Source organism: Dama dama, chromosome 5 (assembly GCF_033118175.1).
Source record: "Dama dama isolate Ldn47 chromosome 5, ASM3311817v1, whole genome shotgun sequence".
Taxonomy (NCBI): domain Eukaryota; kingdom Metazoa; phylum Chordata; class Mammalia; order Artiodactyla; family Cervidae; genus Dama; species Dama dama.
Genome location: NC_083685.1, coordinates 25,924,447 through 25,948,645, shown reverse-complemented (window position 1 = coordinate 25,948,645; position 24,199 = coordinate 25,924,447). Strand labels below are relative to the sequence as shown.

The 24,199-nt window shown below is 46.8% G+C and overlaps 1 protein-coding gene across 1 annotated transcript in view; it reads left to right on the top strand.

The window, feature by feature from the left end:
* The window catches only part of RIMBP2 (RIMS binding protein 2), a 290,880-nt gene that overhangs the window by 198,505 nt on the left and 68,176 nt on the right, over window positions 1-24,199 (top strand). The window contains exons 4-5 of the mRNA XM_061142128.1: window positions 15,341-15,445; window positions 23,236-23,286. Coding sequence (XP_060998111.1) covers window positions 15,344-15,445; window positions 23,236-23,286 — 153 coding nt within the window. The 5' untranslated portion in view covers window positions 15,341-15,343. The remainder of the gene's footprint in view (window positions 1-15,340; window positions 15,446-23,235; window positions 23,287-24,199) is intronic.

Sequence of the window (24,199 nt, the reverse complement as noted above, 5' to 3'; positions counted from 1 at the left end):
ACTTGTCATCTGGCCCAGAGTTTCACAGAAACCACTTTGGCTGGTTCCGATGCTGGACTCATGGGTCTCAACCTTATTAAAATAAGGTTAATTTCCTTGAATAACGAAGTTTGCTGCCTTGATCTTAGGACTTTGTTTCCTGGTCCTGGGAGAGAGATGGCGTCAAGCACCCTGCCCCCACCCCACCTCACTTCACCCCTTTCCACCCCCATGTCCCTCTACCCCAGTGTATACTCTCTCTGTTGCTGAGAAGGTGTCATTTTAATTCTGGAAAGCTCCTTTAACTCTCTGGCTGCTTCTTCCCAAAACAGGGAATTGAAAGAACTCCAAAACTGTCATGATTCACCAGCTGTCTCTTTATTTTGAGAAGCAGGACTAAAAAGTCATGAAGGTTCAGTGCACGAGACGTCACAGAATTAAGTAAGCTTTGTGGTACTCATAGTGCTGTTGAAAATGTCTTAGTGAAGATAATTTGGGATAAGGTTCATGAAAACCTATGTCAAATGGTTTTAAGAGAGAAAAATCATTGGTTTATAAAGTGGGAAATATGAGAGAGAGGTTAGGCTTCAGGCAAGGTTGAATCAAGGTATGCGTGTGATTTCATTGAGAAGAGCCTCTCTTCATCGTTTGTAACTGATTTTTTTCTGTGTCAATCAGGCACAGACAGGCTCTCACCAACTCAAGTCATAGATGGTACCCACCATCTCCTGACTTGCATTCTACCAGTTTAATCCCCCACATAAGGGAATATTTCCATCTTTCCCAATATTTTCAGTAAATGTCTCATAATTTGTTCATTGGTCAACCTTTGGGCTTATGTACCTAGAGAATGTAAATAACATGCAAACCTTGGAGTCAGGGGTTGAGGTTGCTCCCCACAAAATGTGAGACTGACAGTAGGGAAAAGATGATGTCCTTGGGATAATTCAGGATGCTGCTATCATTTGAACAGGTAATACAATCTGGGCAGAGAAGATTATCAGAAGTCCATTGCAGAAAAGGAACTCAGTAAGATGAGAGTGGTGGTGGTTGGTGGTTTAGTTGCTAAGTCGTCAACCCTTGTGACCCCAGGGACTGTAGCCTGCCAGTTTCTTCTGTCCATGGGATTTCCCAGGCAAGAATACTGGAGTGGTTGCCATTTCCTTCTCCAGGTGATCTTCTTGACCCAGAAATTGAACCCAGGTCTCCTGGATTGCAGGTGGACTTCTGAATTGCCGGCAGATTTCTTTACTGACTGAGCTATGTGGGAAGCCCCAAGGATGAGAGTAACTGGGGACAAATTAGAGAAAGTGAAGTTTGAGTTGGGTTTGGGGTACAAGGAGATTAGTGAACATTTAGAAGGAAATCAGATCATTAAGTGAAGACAGAACCTCATAATATTTGGAAGGCTTGTGGAAGGCAGAAACGACCTAAAACATTGCTTGGGACATGAAAGTTAGTCTAACACCAGGGCACGTGGTGACTTGCCACGGCCCTGAGTGGCAGGCCTGGACAATGAGAGGAAAGGGCAAGACTATGGTTGTCTAAGTCATCCATCCATCCATCTATCCATCCATCCCCTCTTCCTTCCATCCGTCCGTCCATCCAGTGGGCATCTTTATGGTAACCATGAAGGGAGGGTGAATAATGGGATAGAAGGATGTATTTGCTCCCATTTTACATTATTTCTAAGGTTTTGAGCATTTGGCTGATGGGTGTGTGCCAGAAATAAAATGGAAAGGTGTTTGTGTCTTGTCTTGTTTCTAGTAATTTCTCAACCCACTGGATTCTCAGCTTTTGGTGTTTTGGCAAGATTTCCTAGACAGAAGACTGGGGTCTGGGCCCAGGGAGTGTCACCCTTGAACTTCTCAACCCACTATGCATAAGCCACAGGCTTCAGAGCTCCATGAATTGCATGTCTGTGTCCCACCCTCCGGGAGAGGAGACAACACAGACTCATTAAAGCACTCAGTCCAAAGTCAGCTACACCGAGATTGAAAAAAGCAATTTTCCTAGTTGGGGAGAAGCATCAAAACCATTTTTTTTTCAGTAGAAATGTTTCAAGCAAACTAACTAAACCATATTAAAACCAGTGAAATCGTGGTTAAAGTAAATGAAGCCATTCTCAGGCTGTAAATGTTCCTGGACAGATTCATTGCTGCTTAGTAGGGTGTCAGCAAAGTTCAGATTTCAGTTTTTTTTTTTTTTTCCTTTCCAGTTGTCACAGGATATCCATAAAACTGATTTTAATCTGATTGTTAAGGCTCAAGAGAAAAAAATAGAGCATTTCCCCCCCAAAGTTACTTAATTCCCTTAAGATGCTCATTTTGAAAGAATGTTAGACATTTGTGATGTCAATTTGGAGTTGGCTTCATCCTTTTCCTTCAGTCTCTCAGCCAGATTTCAGTTGAAAGGCAGACACCAATCTAGGTGTCTTTTTTTAAAAAATATGAATGTATTTTGATATTTATTTATTTATTTGGCTGCATCAGATCTTAGTTGCAGCATGTGGGATCTCTGTTGTATCACGTGGAATCTTTTGATGAGGCTCACCCAACTCTTCAGTTGCAGCACATCAGCTCTGGAGCACATGGGTTCAGTAGTTGTAACTCATGGGCTTAGTTGCTCCATGGCATGTGGGACCTTTGTTCCCCAACCAGGGATCAAAACTGCATCTTCTGCATTGCAGGGTGGATTTTTAATCACTGGACCACCAGGGAAGTCTCAATCTAGGTGTCTTTAAGTGGAGGGACTTTAATTCAGGGAATTGGTTACGGAGGTAGTAGAAGAGCTTCCCTGGTGGTTCAGTGTTATAAAATCTGCCTGCAATGCAGGAGACCTAGGTTTGATCCCCTTTGTTGGGAAGATCTCTTGGATAAGGGAATGGTTACCCACTCCAGTATTCTTGCCTGGAGAATTCCATGGGCAGAAGAGCCTGGAGACTACAGTACATGGGGTTGCAAAAAAGTTGGAGATGACTGAGCGACTGACACTTACTTTCAGATGTGAGAAGTCAAACACGCACTTGGAGGCCACCTCTAAGGCTCCAGACAGGTAGGGGTGATGGTGTTCCCAACGACCATGGGTGAGGGCCGCCCAGCAGGAGCTAGACCCCTAGAGGAGAAAGAACCAGTGGCAGAGACACACAGGAAGCAGAGAGAGGGTCTTTCTCTTCTTCCCACCCTCTGGTGCCTCTGAATGGCCAGTTCCTGAGAAGCCTGAGCAAAGCAGTCTGGGAAATGTAGTTCTCTGTGTGCTAAGCAAGGAAGGGGGAGAAATAGATCTGACAGCAGTAAGACAGTTGACCAGCACGCCAGGGTTACGCCTAAGTTGTGGTTGGGGATTACATAATATCAACGGTTGGAGGATTCCATCTTGCCCCCACCCATGCACGCATATGCTGAGATTCCCACCCTCTGTCCAATTCTTATTATTTACATTTAGGCTTTAAAAATCCACAAGCCACAGTCTAACAGTTGTTTCCATTATATTGGAGACAAGGCTTAAAGTTACATGACATCATTGTAAAATATAAGACCAAAGAATTTTTTGAAGTATAATTGACGTATAACAGTATGTCAGTTTCAGATGTACAACATCATAATTTTTTAAACTTAATTAGTGTATTTTAATTAGAGGCTAATTACTTTACAATATTGTAGTGGTTTTAGCCATACATTGACATGAATAAGCCATGGGTGTACATGTGGTCCCCATCCTGAACCCCCCTCCCACCTCCCTCCCCATCCCATCCCTCAGGGTCATCCCAGTGCACCAGCCCTGAGCACCCTGTCTCATGCACCAAATCTGGACTGGTGATTTATTTCACATATGGTAATATACATGTTTCAATGCTATTCTCAGTTACATGACATCATTGCAAAATATAAGACCAAAGAATTTTTTGAAGTATAATTGACATATAACAGTATGTCAGTTTCAGATGTACAACATTATGGCTTGATATTTGTCTAAGTTGCAAAATGTTCACCACCATAAGTCTAGTTAACCTCTGTCACTGTACATAACTACAAATTTTTTTGTGTGTGGTGCAGACTTTTAAGATCTACTCTCTTAGTACCTTTGAAATATGCCTGACAGTATAATTAACTAGAGGACTAAAGAATTTTATAGTTGAGTTGTATGAATTCATATGAACTCTGGATTAGCCCAGTGTAGTGCAGAGATCTCTGGTAGGCAGTTCAAAGCTTCATTTTCTGGAATCACTTGCTAACTGTAAGTTCTCTTGGGTCTCACATCTCTGGAGCATTCCAGAAAGAAGAACCAAAGCCCTTCTCTCCAGAATGCACTGGTGTCTATACACATGTGAGTTTATCTCTTGACCTCTGATGAAGCAATGTTTTTGCCGATGAGGAGGGAAGCTGTAGTCTTAGGTAGCTGCCACACATAGTTGGTTGGTGTGATTTCCTTTCATCCTGCCCCAAAGCCCAGGAGAGTCCTTTATCTGCCCCTAACCCTGTCCATCCTTTCTGAGACAGCAAGCACAGAATGGACCTGCCATCTGGATGGGAGGTGGGGGAGGAGTGGAGGAGAAATAGAAGAGAGTAACAGAAAGAAATATTGATCAATAGCTCAAAAATATTAACCTCGCAACACTGTGGTTTTCTGTGTGTGTTTCAACATAGACATATCTTCTGGCTCTATTTGGAAAATCAATGCTGTATGAGATGAATCAATAGTATATCCTTATGCCAAGACATATGAGTATGTTTAATATGTTTGTATGGTCTTGAGTCTTGTCTGTTTCTTTGCTTTGACTGGTTCATAGATATTACTAATGTTCAATTCACAGCTCCAAACCCCATCCATCGTCTGAGTTATTTTTTTCTTTCACCATTCACTTAACTCCACAGATTTCAGACTTCAAAACCAATCACTCTCCTATTGTTGGTTTAAACATTTTCTCACCATCCATTTATCTCTGCTCTTTATCAATCTTCAAAGCTTATCTCCTAGAGAACATTTGATAAATGGAAGACACTAACCCTACCAGCATGACTTTCCTCTGGGAGAATTAGTTGATATGTCTGGTTCACAGTTTGGTTAAAATGTGGGATCCCTAGTGGTGAGAATTCTCTCTCCTCTGGTCTCCCTAAAGGCAGAAATTTAGTTTCCTGACAGCCAAAGGGCAAATCTTCCATCCATAAGCATTGATTGAATTCCATTTGGCAAATGTGAATTAAGCTTCTATTGCCTATGTAGTATGGGTATGGATGAGACATTTAGAGTCCAATTGAGAAAGTGAGAATTGCACAAAATTAATCAGAACAGTACAAAATCTGTCATCTATATGCAGAATAGGAATAATAATAATGCATATATTATATGCAGAATAATAATAATGGCAATGCATCTGCTATATGCAGAATAATGATAGATACCATAAGTGAAGAGCTTCCCAGGTGACTCAGTGGTAAAGAATCCACCTGCCAATGCAGGAGACATGTGTTCTGTCCCTGGGTTGGGAAGATCCCTTGGAGAAGGAAATGGCAACTGGCTCCAGTATTCTTGTCTGGGAAATCCCGTGGATAGAGGAGCCTGGTGGACTACAGTCCATACCATTGCAAAGAGTCAGACACAACTTCGAGACTGAACAACAACAACCGTTAATGACAATGAAGAGAGAGTTGAGATTGGGTTGGAGCCATGGGGAAGATGTTCTGGATAAAGGGCTTCATTTATTCCATCCCACTATGTGCCAGAGGCTGTTCTAGACTCTGGGGTGTATCAGCAGAGGGAGATGAGTTCTCTAATCATGTGGATCTCACAGATAAGCAGGGAGGAGGGAAGACGTAGAAGAAATAAACATAAAAATAGGCAAGATAACCTCTGGTGGATATAAATGCTGTGTGTGATGGGTCAGCCATGTGAAGATTGCAAGGACTAGCATTCCAGGCAGTGGGATGGCATATGTTCCCCATGTGGAGGTGGGGATGACCTTGACATAAGAGTGGAGCTGATCAGAGGCCAGCATAGCTAACTAGTGAAGGAGGGAAGTAAGAGATTGGGAGACAAGTGGACCCCATCACAGAGGAAGTTCGTTCAGCAGTGGCAAAGAGTTTGAATTTTGCTCCAAGTGCAATTGCAACCATTGAGTGATTTAAGCAGAAGACAGGATATTAGTCAGGGTTCTCCAGAAAAGCAAAAGCAGTTGGATGTACAGACACACAGAGAGAGATGTAGATACAAGAGGAGATTTATCCTAGGAATTGGCAATTGTGGAGGCCAAGAAATCCCAAGATCTGCCTGCTACCTGCAAGCTGGAGAATCCAGAAAGCCAGTGGTGTCATTCAGTCCAGGTCCAAAGGCCTGAGTGTTCAGGGGCTGATGATGTAAGTCATCATCATCATCTTGAGCCCCAAAGCCCAAGAAGCAGGAAGCTGATGTCCAAGGGCAGAAGATAGATGTCCTAGCTCAAGCAGACAGAGAGTGATTCCTCCTTCTTCTGCCTTCTCATTCTATCTGGTCCTCAGCAGAAGGGATGGCACCCTCTCACACCAGGGAGGACCATCTGCTGTACTGGGGACCATTGTTTCCCAATTCCAATGCTAATCTCTTCCAGAAACACCCTCCCAGACTCACCCAGAAGTCATGCTTTCCCAGCTCTCTGGGAATCCCTTACTTCAGGCAAGTTGACACAAAATTAGCCATCACAGAAGCCTGTGTTTTGGAGGGAGCACCCTGGCTGCTCTGGGGGACCTTTCAGGGAGCAGGACTGATGGCAGGAAGCCCAACTCTAAAGTCTGGCTGTTGTCTGGCGGAGTCATGATAGTGTCCAGCCCGGTGGTGATGGAAGTGGAGATGGAGAAAAGAGCCAACCCAGGAAGTTTTGGTGCAAATGGAAGATTTTCTAAAGACTTGGGTGTGGAGCAAGGAGGATAGGGGAACAAAAATGACTCCCGGCTTTTTGGCTGTAGGATCTGAGTGGCTGGTGGGATCATTGCTGAGGTGGGGCAAGTGGGGGATGGAAGTGGTTGGAGAAAGAAAGTCAAGAACTGTTTTTGGACAGGTTGAATTTGAGCTTCCTCCTGTACATCCACATGGAGATGAGAAATAGGCAGTCAGATATGAGTGTAGAAAGAAAGATTTCATCTGGGAAGGTGAGTTTATAATTGGAAGTTAAAATCGTAATGTGAGACAAGACCCCATAAAGATAGAACATCCATGGAGCAGTGGCCACTCCAGTTTTCAGAGATCAGAGAGAATCGGAGAGGAAGAGCAGAGAAGAGGGGACACTGGGCCAATGTGGGGGTTCCTGGGCCAGGAACAGAGGGGATGTTTCATGAGGAGGTGGCTCCTGGTGTCACGTGCTGCTGAGAGATGAGTCCATCAGGCAGAGAGAAGTGACCTCTGGCTTGGACAGCAGGGATTTCCTTGGTCAGCTTGGCAGGAGGCTGCTAGCTGAGCAGTAGGAGGTGAGCCAGGGTAAAGAAACTTGAAGGGTGAGTGGGGAGTGAGGTCGTGGAGACAGTGAGTGCAGACAATACTAAGCAGTTTTCTGGGAAAGGAAACAGATACGTGGGCAGCAGCTGGAGGGGAAGGTGGCTTTGAAGGGACAGGTGGGATGTGGGAAGATGCACAGGAAGCTAAAAAAGTTCCCGGCTACTCTTATTCCCCCAGCTGTGATGCTTATTATAGTTAACCTCAAACACGATGTCCCCTGAGACAGGCTGGGACCCTTTGCTGCAGTGCTTACACCTGGACAATATTTCCTCGGGCAATAAAATACAAAGAAATTGTAAGGGACTAAAAATAATTGCATGCACAGTTGGGGCAAATTATGGACAAAAAGATACAAAAAGACCAAAACTCCAGTTGCCACTGCTGAAGAACTGGGAGCGAAAACAGGGTGTTGGGAACAAAAGCAGGGTACTGAGCATGCCCCCTGCCCTCAACACCACTAGAGGGATGGGCAGACCACCTGTCACCACCCCCCCCAGCCTGACCCCTGGACACATCCCTACCCTCACATAAAGAACCAGCTCTCATGCCCTCAGGGAGCAAGCAAGACAGGGAACCTGTTACTTCTTTTCACTCCCTGCTTGCTGCAGCAGGGGCCTCAATTAAGCCCTGCCTGAATTTCCTGTCTGGCCTCTTGTCAATTTCTATTGATTAAGGAAGGCCAAGTAACACTCTCTATCCTCCAGTGACCCCCAGGCCTGCAGCAGCACGCCTGGGAGAATTTTGTATTCAGTAATGTTTCTAATGAATCCTTTAAGGAGAATGGTTTCCTCCTTCCACTAATAACTTCCTTCCCGAAGCTAAATAAAGATGACTCGCATGCTGTATTTGGCAGTGCCCACTTCCAAAATAAACAGAAGCGCAAAAATTAGCTGGAACAATAGTATCATTAAACAGCTGCATAATTGTTCATCCGAACCAGATCGGCTTGTTCTGGAGTCTGAAAATGCGGATGGGCCCCTGGTAGAGTCTCATACTGAAGATGGCCATGGAGAAGTGGCCTCAGGCCAGCGAAGGGTCAGCGGTTAGGCAGACTCTGGCTCTGAGGTTTGTCGTTTTGGGGATGGCTTCCAGGCTCTGATGTGGCCTTCAGCAAGACACTCAGCTTCCACGAGCCTGTGCTGTGTGCGTGCTCAGTGGCTCAGTCGTGTCAGATTCTTTGTGGCCCCACGGACTGCAGGCCCCATAGGCAGCCCACCAGGCTCCTCTCTCCATGGGACTTTCTGGGCAAGAATACTGGAGTGGGTTGCCATTTTCTCCTCCAGGGGACCTTCCCTATCCAGGGATCGAACCCGTGTCCCTTGTATTGCCTCCAATGGCAGGCAGATTCTTTACCGGTAGCATCATGAGTCTGTGGCCTGTTGTAAACATAATCACAACGCCCAGCTCTCAGCGTTAGTTGAGACAGTGTCTGGTACACAGTATTAGTAAGTGCTTACCAAATGATATGCATTTTCTTTAACACCGTCATCTTACCAATACCATCATCTTTACCACTCACTGCCTTGCTGGTAGAGTCCTTGGTCATAGAATATAGTCTACCCACCCCCACCTTGAGTTTTTTTTTAATTGGAGGATAATTGCTTTACAGTATTGTATTGGCTTCTGCCATACAACAACGTGAATCAGCCATAAGTGTACATATGTCCCCTCCCTCTTGAACCTCTGCCCCCCCATTCTCACCCCATCCCACCTCTCTAGGTTGTCACAGAGAACCCCATTGAGCTCCCTGGGTTATATAGCAACTTCCCATTAGCTCTCTATTTTACACGTGGCAGCATAGACGTTTCGAGGCTACTCTGTCTGTCCCACCCTCTTCTTGCCCCACTGTGTCCACAAGTCTGTTCTCTATGTCTGCATCTCTATTCCTGCCCTGCAAATAGTTTCATCAGTACCATTTTTAGACAAGGGTGCCCACTCTCGCTACTATTTATTCAACATAGCTTTTGGAAGTCCTAGCCACAGCAGTCAGAGATGAAAAAGAAATAAAAGGAATCCAGATTGGAAAAGAAGAAGTAAAACTCTATTTGCAGATGACATGATACTGTACATAGAAAACCCTGAAGATGCCAGCGGAAAATTATCAGAGCTAATCAGTGAATGTAGTAAAGTTGCAGGATACCAAATTAATACACAGAAACCCCTTGCATTCCTATACGCTAACAATGAAACATCAGAAAGAGAAATTTAACAATCCCATTCGCCATTGCACCTTGAGTTTTATATTAAAGCAGCATCACATTACAGTTAATGACATGTTGTTAAATTACATGATACTGTAGTATGTAATGATGATGTATTATAGCATGCCACTTTATATGATGCTCTATCACACGATAGTCTATCACATGATGCTTTACATGACACTTTGTTACATAATACTGTATTGCTGTATCCTGTGTCATCATAACCACCAAGGTCGATGGGAAGGGGTTTTCTTATATTCAGAGTAAAAGGTAATAGGCTTAATAGATTCCAGGTACTATCCTAACTCATGTAATATTCAAAACCTCTCTTCGAAGCAGGTGGTCATTCATAATTAACTAATCAACATTAGTTATTTAATTGTTAATTAACTATCTAAAAGGGCTTCCCTGGTAGCTCAGCGGTAAAGAATCTGCCTCATGCAGGAGACCCTGATTTGATTCCTGGGTCAGGAATTTCCCCTGGAGAAGGGATAGGCTACCCACTCTAGTATTCTTGGGCTTCTCTCGTGGATCAGATGGTAAAGAATCTGCCTCTAGGGTGGGAGACCTGGATTTGATCCCTGGGTTGGGAAGATCCCCTGGAGGAGGGCATGGCAACCCACTGCAGTATTCTTGCCTGGAGAATCCCCATGGACAGAGGAGCCTGACGGGCTATAGTCCGTGGGGTCAGTCACAAAGCTTCAGGCACAACTGAGGGACTAAGCACAGAAGAACCATCTAAAAATTGATCCAAATGCTAACAAATAGTTAATCCAGAAAAAGGAAATGAAGCTCAGGGAGGTTAAGTCAGTAGCTGAAGGCCACAGAGCTGGGATTTGCACCCAGGCAGTCTGCTTCTTGTTCACTGCTCCCTGCCCTTCTTCTGACCTGAAGTGCCGGAAGCACACCTCCATCATCACTGTCTCTGCAAGCACATGCTGGGGAATGTTTGAAAAGTCCCAGGAACTTGGGAGGCCATTGTGACAGGAACAGGATGGGTGAGTGGGCAGAGTTGCGCTCTGAGGAGTCACAGGGGCAGATCACAAAGGACGGCTTATTTATTGAGTACCCGTCCAGGGGCAAGGACCACAGCCTGAGACATCCTAGGAAGGAGAAGCAGACAGTGGGCTCATAAAGTGTGAAATATATTGGATGGCGATAAGTGCTCTGGAGTGAAATAAAGCAGGGAGGAGAATAAGGATGCTCTGGGGGGGTTACCATTTTAAATATGGCTTCTCTGAGAAGGTGGCATTGGGCAAAGATTTTGAGAGACTTTGGACTTTGAGAGAACAAGCTGTTCCAATATCAGAGGTGGGGGAAGCATATGACTGGCAGAGAAAACAGCATGTGCAAAGGCCCTGAGGTGCCTGGTCCTTGAAAGAGTAAGAAAATCAAGGCATGTGGAGCAGAGCAGGAGAGACGGACTACAGTGACATCAGAGAGGAAGGAGCAGGTCTTGCAGTCCCCCCACCATGGCAGCACCACAGTTCTACTCTGGGCGATGAGGACCACTGAGGGGTTCTAAGCAGAAAAGAAACATGACCCACCTCCTGGGTGCAGAGACCCCTCAGGCTGTGGGCTGCCAGGGGTTGGCCTCCTTGTGGGCATCTGCTCAGTTTAGGCTGACAAGACCAAATAGGAAGTCATCAGTCACTCTCTGGAAAGACATTCCTCCTTGAAGTGGTGGAGAAGAAAGTCTCCCGTTCCCTCCTGTGGGACGTTGTCCAAACCAGTGAGCAGTGATGGAGCAGGGAACATTCTGGAAGCTTCTGGGGGCTCAGTGCAGCCCTCACGGCCCCACAGTCCTTTTAGCAGCTTGGTTCAGTGCCTCCTCTCAGTGGGAATGGGCGGTGAGTGGCGATGTCCTGGTGCCCTGATGTTCCTGCGCCCGGGCACTGCCCACCACAGCCCCCACGAGGGCGGAGCTCCATCACCTGCCTCCGGTCTCTGCTGCTTCTCCGTGAGGCTCCAGCCAGTTCACTGAATGCTGCCAGCCTCTGCAATGCCTGCAACTCCATACCCACCCTCCCATCTCACGCCATATTTCTCTCTGTAACACTTAGGACCACCTGACACACTTCATATGGTTTAATGCACGTGAATAGAGTGTCTCTCCCTCCAGAGTGTAAGCTCCCAGAGAGCTGGTTTTGTGTTTGTTTTCATTGTTATCACCTTCAGAACTTAGGGTGGCAATTGGCATGTGACAGATACTTGGTGACTGTTGAGTGAATGAATGAGTGAGTGAATTTTTTTTACAGTATTGGGCTGACATTTCATCATAGGATTAAGGTATGTGAATAGACAGTCTTATAAGTCAAAGATGCTTCAGTGTCAACTTAAGTGGTTCAGCCTAACACTTCTTGTTACAACTGACATGTCTTTGTTTATTGGCTTGCATAAGCCCTTTATTATCCATTCTCCCAATTCAAATGTCCATTCATGAAGGCAGAATCCTGTTGTTCTGTAGGCCTAGCTTCTTGGCACATGATGGTTGCCCAGTAAATGTTGGTTGAATGAACAAATATATAAAAGAAGAAAGTGAATGAAGGAATGGAAAGCAATGTTCCTCTCTAGAATGGCACACACAGTCCCATTGACCCTCTTGACAATCCCATGAATGTTGGTAGAGAATAAGTGTTAATGAACTCTGATGCTTTGAAGAAGAAATCCAATACCAGACAAAAGCAATATCCCTCTGAGTCAGTGAGCAGTGTTTATGGAAGAATTTCCAAAGCTTCTTGGAAGCTCAGAGAATTCCTGACGTCTTAAGAGGCTCTGGTGGTTCGTCTTCCTCAGTGTTCTGAAAATGCCTGGTGCCTTGTACTGCTGGTTTGGGAATCAGTGGCTTGATAGTGGACAGTGGGGTTCAAGCATGTCATTAGAGATCAATAGAAATTTCTGGACCCAAATTGGTAATCAGAGAACTCTGCAGGGCCAGGAGAGCCATGGTGAAGGTTGGCTCTGGTGGTGTACAAGAAAAATAACCCCTCTCCTGCTCAGGAAGGTGAGACTTGGTCATACCAGGAAGGCTGGAGCCTGGAGTGGATGCAAGAAGATGGATGTGTGCTGATTCTCCTCCTGTCCACAAATAGACACGAATGACGCATTCCAGCCCCAACTCAGGCAGGTTATAGTCATTGACAGACATGCCCATTTCCACATTTCAGGGGATTTTGTTCATATTTGGGGGGGGGGAATCTATCTTCCTAGGATCCTGAGTTTCCATAGCAACAGTGAAACCACCACTCCTCCACTGGGGTTAACTATAGTAACTCCCTTATATATACGAACAAATTCTGTTCTGAGAGCATGTTTGTAAGTCCAATTTGTTCATAATTCCAACAAAGCTAGCCTAGGTACCCAACTAACACCATCGGCTATATAGTACTGTACTGTAATAGGTTTATAATACTTAACATACAGTAATACATTTAAAAAGTGAACAAAAATTAAAGAAAACATTTTTAATCTTACAGTACAATACCTTGAAAAGTACATTCGTCCAGTATAACAGCTGGCATACAGAGGCACGTTCGCGTCTTTGAAATTTCAGGGGACTTACTATAATTGCAGTTTTCCATCAAACTAAGACAGCAGAGGGGCCGTAAGTTTGTTTAGCCCAAAATGGGAGACAAAGCCAGCATGTGATGTCACCACACATGTAATGCACGCAACACGGAAGGCAGGAAGACTTCACTTTTTAATACAAATGAACCACAAAACTTTGGGACATGAACCCCCAAAACTTCCCCATTCACAGTTTAAATTGGCTGAGTGACAAGATCGTTCCCGGAAAAAAAGAGCTTTTGGTGGTAGCAGGTGGAATGGACTTGAGGTAAATGGTGGAAAGCATAGAATTTGCCTCTCTGCCCTTATCTCTCTGTGCCTCCTTCCCCAGCCTAGGGGATAAAAATAAGTAAAAGAATTAAAATGGTAAAATTTTAAAGTAATAAATAATAACAGTCACCAACAAATTCAAGCCAAGGAGGAAAGTACATTAGGGTCCCCTCCCCATTGTATCAGGCTTCCCTGGTGGCTCAGATGGTAAAGAATCTGCCTGCAATGCGGGAGACCTGGGTTCCATCCCTGAGTTGGGAAGATCCCCTGGAGGAGGGCATGGCAACCCACTCTAATATTCTTGCCTGGAGAATCCCCATGGACAGAGGAGCCTGGCGGGCTACACCCCATGGGGTCACAGAGTTGGACACGACAGAATGACTAAGCACAGCACAGCCCCATTATATCAAGACATCTCCCGTCTGTATAACATGAACACATCCTGGGCTGTCAGGTCACTGGAAGGACAGGCTGGGTCTGCAGGCACAGCAGACAAGCAGGCGGCCCGTGCCCAGGAAGGGACCAGCCTCTGCCAGCTCCTCCAGGTGAGACATGTAGCTACATGTTCCCTTTTCTGAAGGAATCTGGACTTTTATGTGAAGGATCCCAATTTTTAAAACGTTGACTGCTAAATCACCGTTGGCATTTGTTGTTGTTATTGTTGTTTAGTCGCTAAGTCGTGTCTGACTCTTTTACAACTCCATGGACTCTAGGCCCCCAGGCTCCTCTGTCCATGGGATCCTCCAGGCAAGAATACAGGAGTGGGTGGCCGTGCCCTCCTCCAGGAAATCTTCCCGACCCAGGGATCTAATCCGCGTCTCCTGCCTTAGCAGACATTCTTTACTGCTGAGCCACATAGATCTCATTATAAAAAGAGAAAGAGGAAAGAAGGAAGGAAAGGTGGGAGAGATGAAGCAGAGGGGAGGAGAGGGGGAGAGGGAAGGAAGGGGAAGAAAGAAGCTAAATTCAAATGGTTTGCCATGAACTCTTCCACGAGATGCTGCCTGTGTGAAAGTTGGTCCCACCGGTGCCTTTTTTCTGCATGCTGTCATTTCTCATGGTTCCTCCCCACCAGGGTACACAGGTGGTCACTGTTAGGGGCAAGGAGGTCCTTGTGTCCTCTGATGCCCACTGATGGGTTCTTCTGGGGGATGACCTTGGGTGACAAAAGGTCATCAGAGTGGGGAGAAGATGCTCTGGTTAGAGGAAGGGTCCAGCCCTGCCTCGGCAGAGCATTTGCAGAGGGATCAATGGAAGGACATTTGGACTCATGGGGGCCGAGCATCCCACTTCACAAGAGTGATCAGACAGGACCAAACCCTGAGATTCGGAGGCTCCATAGAAGTGTCAGTTTTGAATGCCTGACAGCCACTTACCATGTGTGTCAAACAAGGAAAACTGCGTGTCGGTTTTCCCATCTGTAGAATGGGGCCAGTTACATTACCTCACTCCTATGGTTATTGTGGGTGACATTAGTTACATGTAGGGAGCTTGAAACAGTAGCCCTATCTAGGGTAAGAGCCATACATCTTGGCTGGTATTTGCAGAAGACCTGGGGGTGGCGGGGGGGACAGAGAGGATTTTTCCAAAGAGGGAGAAGAGAGACTCACCTCCGCACAGGAACCTGCAGCTCCGCTCACGTGCTCCTGGCACGTTAAACAGAAAACGTGCACACAGGGGAGGAAGGCTCGTGGGTGTGAGGGTTTCCCCGGCTGATCCTGCCGCCCTGGGGAGAAGCCGGGGATGCAGGCGGTGAGTCAGACCAGGGAGCCGGCTGGCTGTGGGGGGACCCAGGACGCGGCTCCCTGCAGGGCGCTGGGCTGACCTGACCTGTGTGTCTCCTGCTCCCTCCCCAGCACATGCGAGAGGCCGCAGAACGGCGGCAGCAGCTGGAGTTGGAGCATGAACAAGCCCTGGCCATCCTCAACGCCAAGCAGCAGGAAATTGACCTCCTGCAGAAGGTGAGCTGGGCTGGGGCTGGGGGCCTGGGAGGAGGCAGGCAGTGTGCTAGGGACCTGGAGCGTGGGTGACTGGCTGCTCTCCTGAGCCTTTTCTCACATGCTCGGGAATGACTTCTTGGTGTGGATTCCCCGTGTTCTTTAGTTTCTCCTCAGTTAACTTGTGATTATGTTCTAAGCTGCAAAAATCAAAGGAAAAGCTCTAACAGTTGATGCTGGCGAGATTGTAAGGAAAACGACACGCCTGTGGGTTATTAAAATGGGGTGTGAATTGCTTTATCTCTGGGGGCAAGTGACCTGACAGCATCCTTGAAAACTAAAAACACAGGTCTCTTTTGACCCTGCAACCTTCTGTCCTGGGAATATGCCTGTAAGAAACACAAGAACCAGTTGAAGGATGGTTTGGTTTGGTTCTACTTGGATTGTGGTCCTGCTGTGTGGGCGCAGATAATAGGATTAAACTGAATGCCCATCAGAGGGCGAGGCTGTGTGAACTGTGGGGCATCCATACCACGGAGCAGCATGACCACATTGGGAGGAAGAAATTCGGCTTATAGATGCCATCACATCGGATTTACATGGTGTGTTGTTAAGTGAGCAAATCAAATTTGGGGGCAATATATGTAGCATGATCTCATGAACCAAGGACAAGAGAGGGAGAAAGAGAGAGACAGGGAACACGAAAAGAAGAAAGCGAAGGAGAGGAGTAAGGACAGAAAAGATGGTAGGAAGAACAAAGGACAGAAACCAGAGGGAGGGAGAAGGGGACGGGAGGAGGGGACCAGGCAGTTCAGAAGGTGTATCCCCATGGCACCTGGGGTGGTTTGGGGACCAAGAAAGTTAGCATCCTTAATCGGCAGCCTTAGTCTTCCTGTCTCTGTCCAGATGAATCTGCGGACCCCTCCTTCAGAACCATGGGACTTGGCATCCCTGTGTATATTTCTCATTGCATTTTATTCCGGAAGCCCTGGGTCCCCCATCCATGGGAGAGGAGCCCAGCCCTTCCAGGCAGGACCCAGCTTGACCACTGATGCAGGTGGTGGTCCCAGACACCACCGCCCACCCCCGCCACAACTGGGATGAGCAGCCGACACCTCCTCCTCCTCCATCGGGTGTCGCCCCCACCCCCAGCCAGCCCCTCCAGATCTTTGATCTCAAATAAAGGACCCAGTGGCTCGCCTTATCTGGCTGGAGATCCCTATCTGTTGGAGTATTTTTCTCCTCCCAAGTTTATTAGCAGAGCGTGTAGCATCAAGCAGATAACCTCTGATGCTGTTTTCCTAATCATTTATGGAGACCTCGTGCTCAGGATAGATTTCATTAGGCTGGGGCGATAGAGACTGTCACAGTCCTTATTACCTGTCATAGTAAGTTGGCTGGCACGCTGAGAAGCAAGATTTCATTAGATGCTATCCAGAAAGGATATTGCTGGGATGCAGACAGCGATATTACTCCTGTCTTCTCCCTCTTTCTGTGCGTGAGGGACCTTCCGGTGCCTGGTACCTGCACTCCTTCACTGCACCCCTGGGAATCAGGTCCCCAGGCTGGGAGCATCCAGGACAGAAATACATATATTGTCCAGCAAGGGTGACAGGTTGGCTTTTCTTACCAGAGCGTCCTTCTCTTCTAGCCTGGAGTTTTATCTATGAAGCACTCGATGCCGAGGAAAGTGCACTAGAGCCAAGTCCATTATTCAGCTCCCAGTGTCTCTCTTGAGCGTCATCCAGCTTCCTTTGCTTTTGCTCCCCTCCCCCGCCCCCCCGCCCCGAATTCATCCTTGCCTCTATTTTGGACACACTGATGCTTCCTCGGGAGGTGGGGGTGGGGGGGAAGCAGAGGAAGAAAATCTAATGAAGGATGAATGTACAAACCTTGTATTTTCATAGAGCTCTGATTTTTAAAATAAAAAAAGTATTCGAAGAGAAAGGTTGAGACTTGAATGGAACGAGATTGGTGAGTTCTTTCCAGAGTTCACGTCTCTGTTCTATTTCCAGCACGGACAGCCCTGTCCATTTGCTGTCCGGATCACTCAGTCATTCATTCACTCATCAGCACATTTGTTGGCTGCCACCTATGTGTCGGCTGCTCAGCCGTTGTTCTGGAAACCAGGAATGCAGTGCAGAGTTGGACAGGACCTCTGGCTTACAGAGGGAGAGTAAGTGAACAAGTCATTAAGAACTAAAAAGTTCAGATGCCAGGGGAATGCCATAAAGGAGACACACGGAATGAAGATTGATGAGGACAATGACTTTATATGGGGTGCAGTTGAAATGAGTGGCAGACACCTATTATAGAAATGCTCATATCCTATGGAAGGCCAATTTCTAGCCCTTGTCCCTCTACCATGATAAAAGTCACCAGAGCACTCTGAGTTCCAGTTTGATTATCATGAGACAGCAACGTGAGATTGTTCCTAGAAGCTGTCTACAGTCCCATTGACTACAAGTCCCATTATTTATTTTTATTGGAGTATAGTTGATTTGTGGCTTCCCGGGTGGCGTTGTGGTAAAGAACCTGCTTGCCAACGCAGGAGACTTAAGAGATGCAAGTTTGACCCCTGGATCAGGAAGATCCCCTGGAGAAAAGCATGGCAACCCACTCCAGTACTCATGTCTGGAAAATCCCTTGGACAGAGGAGCCTGGTGGGCTACAGTCCATGGGGTCACAAAGAGACACAACTGAAGTGGCTTAGTACACACACACATAGTTGATTTATAATGTGTTAATTTCTGCTGTGCAGAAAAGTGATTCAGTTACACCCCTATATATATATATATATATATATATATATATATATATATATATATATTCTTTTTATAATATTCTTTCCCATTTTGGTTTATCCCAGGAGATTGTTATAGTTCCCTGTGCACTACAGCAGGACCTTGTTGTTTATCCATTCCATACATAGTAGCTTGCATCTGCTCATCCCAAACTCCCATTGCATCCCTCCCCTAATCCTCCTCTCCCTTGGCAACCACCTTCTGTTCTCTATGTCCTTGAGTCTGTTTTTGTTTCATAGGTAGGTTCATTTGTGTCATATTCTAGATTTCACTTGTAAGTGATATCATATGGTGTTTGTCTTTCTCTGTCTGACTTATTTCACTTAGTATGATCATCCCTGAGTTGCATCCGTGTTGTGGCAAATCCCATTACAGGATTTCTTGAACGCTCTCCTGTGGGACCCAGCTTCATCTCACCAAATGCCATGGCTTTTGTTAAATCACCTGTGTGCGGATGTCCTGCTCAGTGGTTAGTGTCCTGCCCTCCTCCTCTTTGACCCAGAGGCACACTTTGAGAGGGTCTATCTTCCCAACCCCTAGGCTTTCAGGATCCTACCCTCTTCCAGTTTTCTCCTTCCTCACAGAAGCCCTGTAAGCATCCTCAAGGCTCAGCCTGCAATCCACGTCTCTTTTTTTACATTATTTATTTATTTATTTATTTGGTTGTGCTGGGTCTTCCTTGCTGCACAAGGGCTTTCTCTAGTTGCAGTGAGCGGAGGCTACTCTGGTTGTGGTGCTTGGACTTCTCATTGTGTTGGCTTCTCTTATTGTGGAGCATGAGCTCTAGGGTGCATGGGCTTCAGAAGTTGTGGCTCCCAGACTCTAGAGCATGAGCTCAATAATTGTGGCGCTCAGACTTAGTTGCTCGGCAGCAATGTGGGATCTTCCTGGATCACGGATGGAATTTATGTCTCCCGCATTGGCAGGCAGATTCTTTACCACTGAGCCACCCGGGAATCCCTCACATCTCTTCTTGATCTCCACTGCTCCCTCTGTGACCTTGTCTGGTTCCATGGGTGTGATTGCCATCTGTGTGCCGACTCCCACATGTGGATCTCCAAGTTGGATTCCACCGAACCCCACTTCTTTGGTCCAACTGGATGTCCAGCTTGCATGATCTCAAACGTCCTGTCCCAAGCTGAAGTCCATTCCGTCCTCAGCAAGGCATGCTCTGCACATCTTGCCAGGCTCTGCAAAGGGCAGTGTTTCCTTTTTGGTAGAGCCTTTCCTTTTCCCCTGGAGTGAATTGCCTCTTTCTGTGTGTTTGCTCAGTCTCCTGTGTGCTCATCACTCTCTTATTTCAAACTTTATGCCAGAGCATTAAAATTTCTCTCAAGACCATCAGACTCCTCGGAGGATGTTTTCATCCCATTTTCCTCTGAGATATTCTGCCTGGAGCCCAGTGTCATCTTCCAGTCCAGGATGGTTGCCCTAGAGGCTGGATGCTAAACTGGGTCTAGAAATGCCCTTTACCATCATCTTAGGAATCCCCTTGACACCACTGTGTACTTTGTGGGATTTGCTTCTTCCCAGACCCTGAAATATTCTTTTTCTTGATGTACAGCATGTGTGTAAGGAAGCCAGGGATATATCTTCCCATGAAATGCAAGTGGATTTTCCGACCCTGTGTAGTCCTTGGAGATCGCTTTTTGGTTTCAGCTTCACCTCTGGACTTGGCCACCCTAAGGAAGGTCCAGGCTTTCAGGGACCCAGCTGATGTCAGGGACCCAGAACTTTCTCCAGGGAACCTCTCCCTCCTCCCTGGAAGTTCAGCTCTTCCCTCTGCTCAATCCGGTGATTGGGAGAAGCAAGGGAAATAGTGGGCAAGTGAGAACACCTGTTGAATTGAAGAATGGATGAATGATCAAGCTGCCCAAGGCTATTCTAGTGGGAGTCAAGGTGAGATAAGACCATTGGCCAACCCTTATTTCTGGTAGCTGGTGGAGATGTAAGCTTAAAAAAAACATGGAAATCCAAGAAGATAGAGTCCTGTCTATGAGGACTTTTCCACAGGACACCTGCTTCATGGAGATCACTGAACCAGGAGCTTGGCCGAGAACCATCACTTTCATTCATTCGGCAAACAGTCCTTGAGCATCGCATGTCGGCTGTGTGACGGCTAAGAACACGGCAGTGAGCCAGGCTGTGAATATAGTCTATGGACAATGACAATGATAATAAAAGCTACACCATGAACATTTGTTCTCAGTGTAGCATATTCTGGGCCCGGTACCTGGCAGGCATCTGTCGTCTTATTTAAGCCCCTGCCCACCTCTGACTCCTCCTGTCCTGTCGCCCTTCCTGCAGCCACACTGACCTCCTCTCTGTGACCCAAACATCCCCCTCTCTGCTCTTCCCTGAGAATGCCTGGCCCCCAGATAATGACAGAGCTGGCTTGTTGTTGTCATGGGAGTCTCTCCTGGCTGCCCTGCCTGAATGGACTTCATCACCCTGCTCTGGCATTCTCTGCCACTCACCCCCTTTAGTGATGCCACTTGCTCATTGTTGTCTGCATCCCAAGTGGAGTGTCTGCACTCCCAGGACATTGCCTGACACAGAGCAGGTACTCAACAAGTGATGCTTTGGAACTTTGAATGAATGAATGAATGAATGAACAGAGATATCCAGGAACTTTGAATGAATGAATATGGATGAATGAATGAATAAATGCAGTAAAGACCTAGTAAGACTCCATTAATTGGTCCTGTAACATTACCAGGATAACTGATGGTAAGTTCCAGGCCATTCTTGGTAAGTGTCTATTGAATGTGTGAGTGGTGACAGCAATCAGCTCTCACTGTAACCTGTGGGATGCAAGTCCCCTCACAGATGCAGGACCTGAGGTTAGACAGCATGGTCCGGGTCCCCTGGAGGCCTGACTCCAGAACCCTAGTGTTTCTCTAGGGAACCGGTGAGCAGAGTCCAGTCGCTCTAACTGCTTCCATTTCCTGTGTGGGTTACATCCTCATCTTATTACAAGTAGCAGTTATAATCTCAGTGCATGAGCAAAACTGTCCACATTTAAAATTCATCTGCAAATGCTACTATTGTTTTAAATTCCTCCTGTGCGGGAAACAAAGGCTCCCAGGCTTAAGGCCATTATTGACATGCACACTGCTGATAGAAACAAACTTACCCTGCAGCTCATAAAACTGCTTTGCCTCCATGTCAAATGCTTCCTTTGCATGTTTTGGATTTAGTTGTTGTGTGTGGATAGCAGGGACATCTCAAGCTGACCTTCTGAGTTCATTCAGTGTCTTGATTTCTCCTACGATGCATGCCTGGGATATTGATCGACACTCACGGCTTTCTCAGCTCTGTGGAACCCAGGGGCCTGATTTGAGGATCTGTACATGCCGTAGTTTAGTTCCATGAATCTCACTGTTTTTTTCTGTGGAGTTGATATTAACAGCACCTGTAAATGACCCCCACCCACTCTCATCTCATCCCAGCCCGCATCCATACCCCCAACCCCATCACCAAGGTGCCTGGGAGCTTATTACTCTGAGTGTTACATGCCCATCTGTCCCAGCCAAACGACCAAAGCTTTGGCAGCAGGAAACCTACGTCCCTTTTGAACAGTTACCCCTCCCCTGAGAGAGGTGTGTTTGCTGCCATGTTAACTCACCCCCTGGACATTTCTTCCCTGGATGACAGGCCCCTTCTTCTGACAGTAGGACTGTGGGTCTCCCTAGGAGTCAGAGTCCCTCTCAAGTCTAATGTGTTCTGTAGGAAACCGTGAAGGTCTCAGCCTCCCCATGTGCTGGCGGTGGCCCCCAAAATGAGCCTCGCTGAAGCTGTCGCCTAGATTCTGCAAGAATTCAGCACTGCCAGTTTTAACTGTTAATTTTAGCTATCTATTCTGATTGCCCAAATGGCCCAGCTTGCAAGTAGCCTACGAAAACGAACTCCTGATTTGCGCTTGAAGCCAGAAACGAAGTTGTTACTGCCAGCTTGGCTGTGTTTTAACAGCCTGCGATGGAGTTTTTGGTTGTTTTTCATTCTGCCAGTTGAAAACTATCTTTGACTCAAGTGGTTCAATGGTGGTGTTATTTATATAATCCCTGTATGTTCTCTAGCTGTTTTGTCTCCCCCCACCCCCCGCCACAACCCCATTTCATGATTTATTGTCGCTCTTGTTTTTGCTTTGAAAGGAACAATTTTGAGCCTTTGAAGACTGAGCTGGATTCAAGAATGGTCGAGTTAATTTGCTGGGTTCTATTCACTTCCCCAGCTCTTAAAAACCTCATTGGAAATATGTGCGAATGAAATGCATATGAATGAACACTATGGAAATATCAGGCTACTTCTCGCTTTTAGTCGGTGCTGGGGAAGCCAAGCCTTTCCCTCTTTCCGACTAATGGAAGTTTTCAAGTGAGAAATAGAAGCTGTTAAGACAGCTCTCACTGGCTTATTTATGATATCCAACTCTTCTCTTTATTATCCTCCAGCCACCTGGAGAAACTATTCCTCCAGAACTGAGAATCCTAAATGTAAATCTCAGTTTAACAGATGGACTCTTTCTTGTCTGTCATATGCTTAGTTGTGTCTGACTTTTTCGACCCTATGGACTGTAACCTGCCAGGCCCCTCTGTCCATGGGATTCTCCAGGCAAGAATATTGGAGTGGGTTGCCATACCCTCCTCCAGGGGATCTTCCCAATCCAGGCATCGAACCCACTTTTCTTACATCTCCTGCATTGGCAGCCGGGCTCTTTACCACTAGTGCTACCCTCATGCATCAGTCCAATCTCATCAGCCTCTCCATTCTCTGCCAGATGAGGGGTGCTTTTCACTTTTTACAAAGAGCATCAAACCCAACCCAAATCCATTCCATCTTGCCCAAAGGAAGGAAAAAAAAATGAGAACTGATTTAGACCCTGAGAATGTTGGGGCTTGTTAAAAGAATGAATATCAATGCCCCACACCCCCTGATAACTTAGACATTAATTCTGCTGTCTTTTTCCCGCTGTAAACGTTCACTCTTCTGTCTTTTTTCATCATCCAAAAGGCTCAAGTTGAAGCTAAGAAAGAACATGAAGGTGCAGTGCAGCTGCTAGAGGTAAGTGAGCCAGCCCTGCTGGCTTCCCGGGGGTGAGTGAGCTCAGGGCATGCTGTGTTAATGCTTTGTAAAGTAGTAACCGACCTTTACTGAGTGCCCACTGGGTACCCATTACTCCTGCTGCTTACATATCCTCCCATGTCGTCCTGGCAAGCAGACTAACAGATTGGTATCATTATGAGTCCCATTTTTACATGTGAGGAAGTGGAGCCCAGAGAGGTTAAGCAATTTTCCTGTGGCCACACAGCCAGCATCAGAACTGCGGGTCTCAGAGGTGGTCTGCTCTCCTCTGATTGGATGGGAAGCAGGTAGGGCGAGCCTGCTTCTTTGCAGGAGAAAGGGAAGTGGATCATTCCTACCAGTGTCAGGTGAGTGAGGGTAATTTAAGGAACAGCACTAAGCCTGAGGAAGTACCTGGCATCTGGGGAGGCGTTTGCAGATTTAGAGAAAGGATGGAGAAGGGAATCGCAGCAGTGAACTCAGTCAAGGAGCGGCCACGGGCACTGTCCTCATGAGCGCAGCAGGAGTCACCCTCCCCAGCCACCCGGAGGCCTTTCTCACCAGCTCTGATGGTGGGGGCTTGGCAGGAGACGGGTGACGTGTCAGAATCACTCTTCTGTCCCCAGTTGGTGGCCTCCCATATTCTCGGGAGTGGAGGAGACTCCTGGGGTCCCCTGGGGGGCCTTTGCAGTCTGCATGCCTCATGCATAATAAATGGACATAAGGAATCTCCCTGTTGAAGACAGAGGTCCCCCAATTACTGACCCGTCACTCAAGACACAACAGCAGGAGTGGGTGGCTGCACAGTATGGGGTGGCCCCACAAGCCCTCCTCCCCTAGTTCTATTCCATCCAGAAAGGCCAGGAGGGCCTCTCCCCTGGGCCTGCGTCTCTGCATATGGGAAACGCCTGTC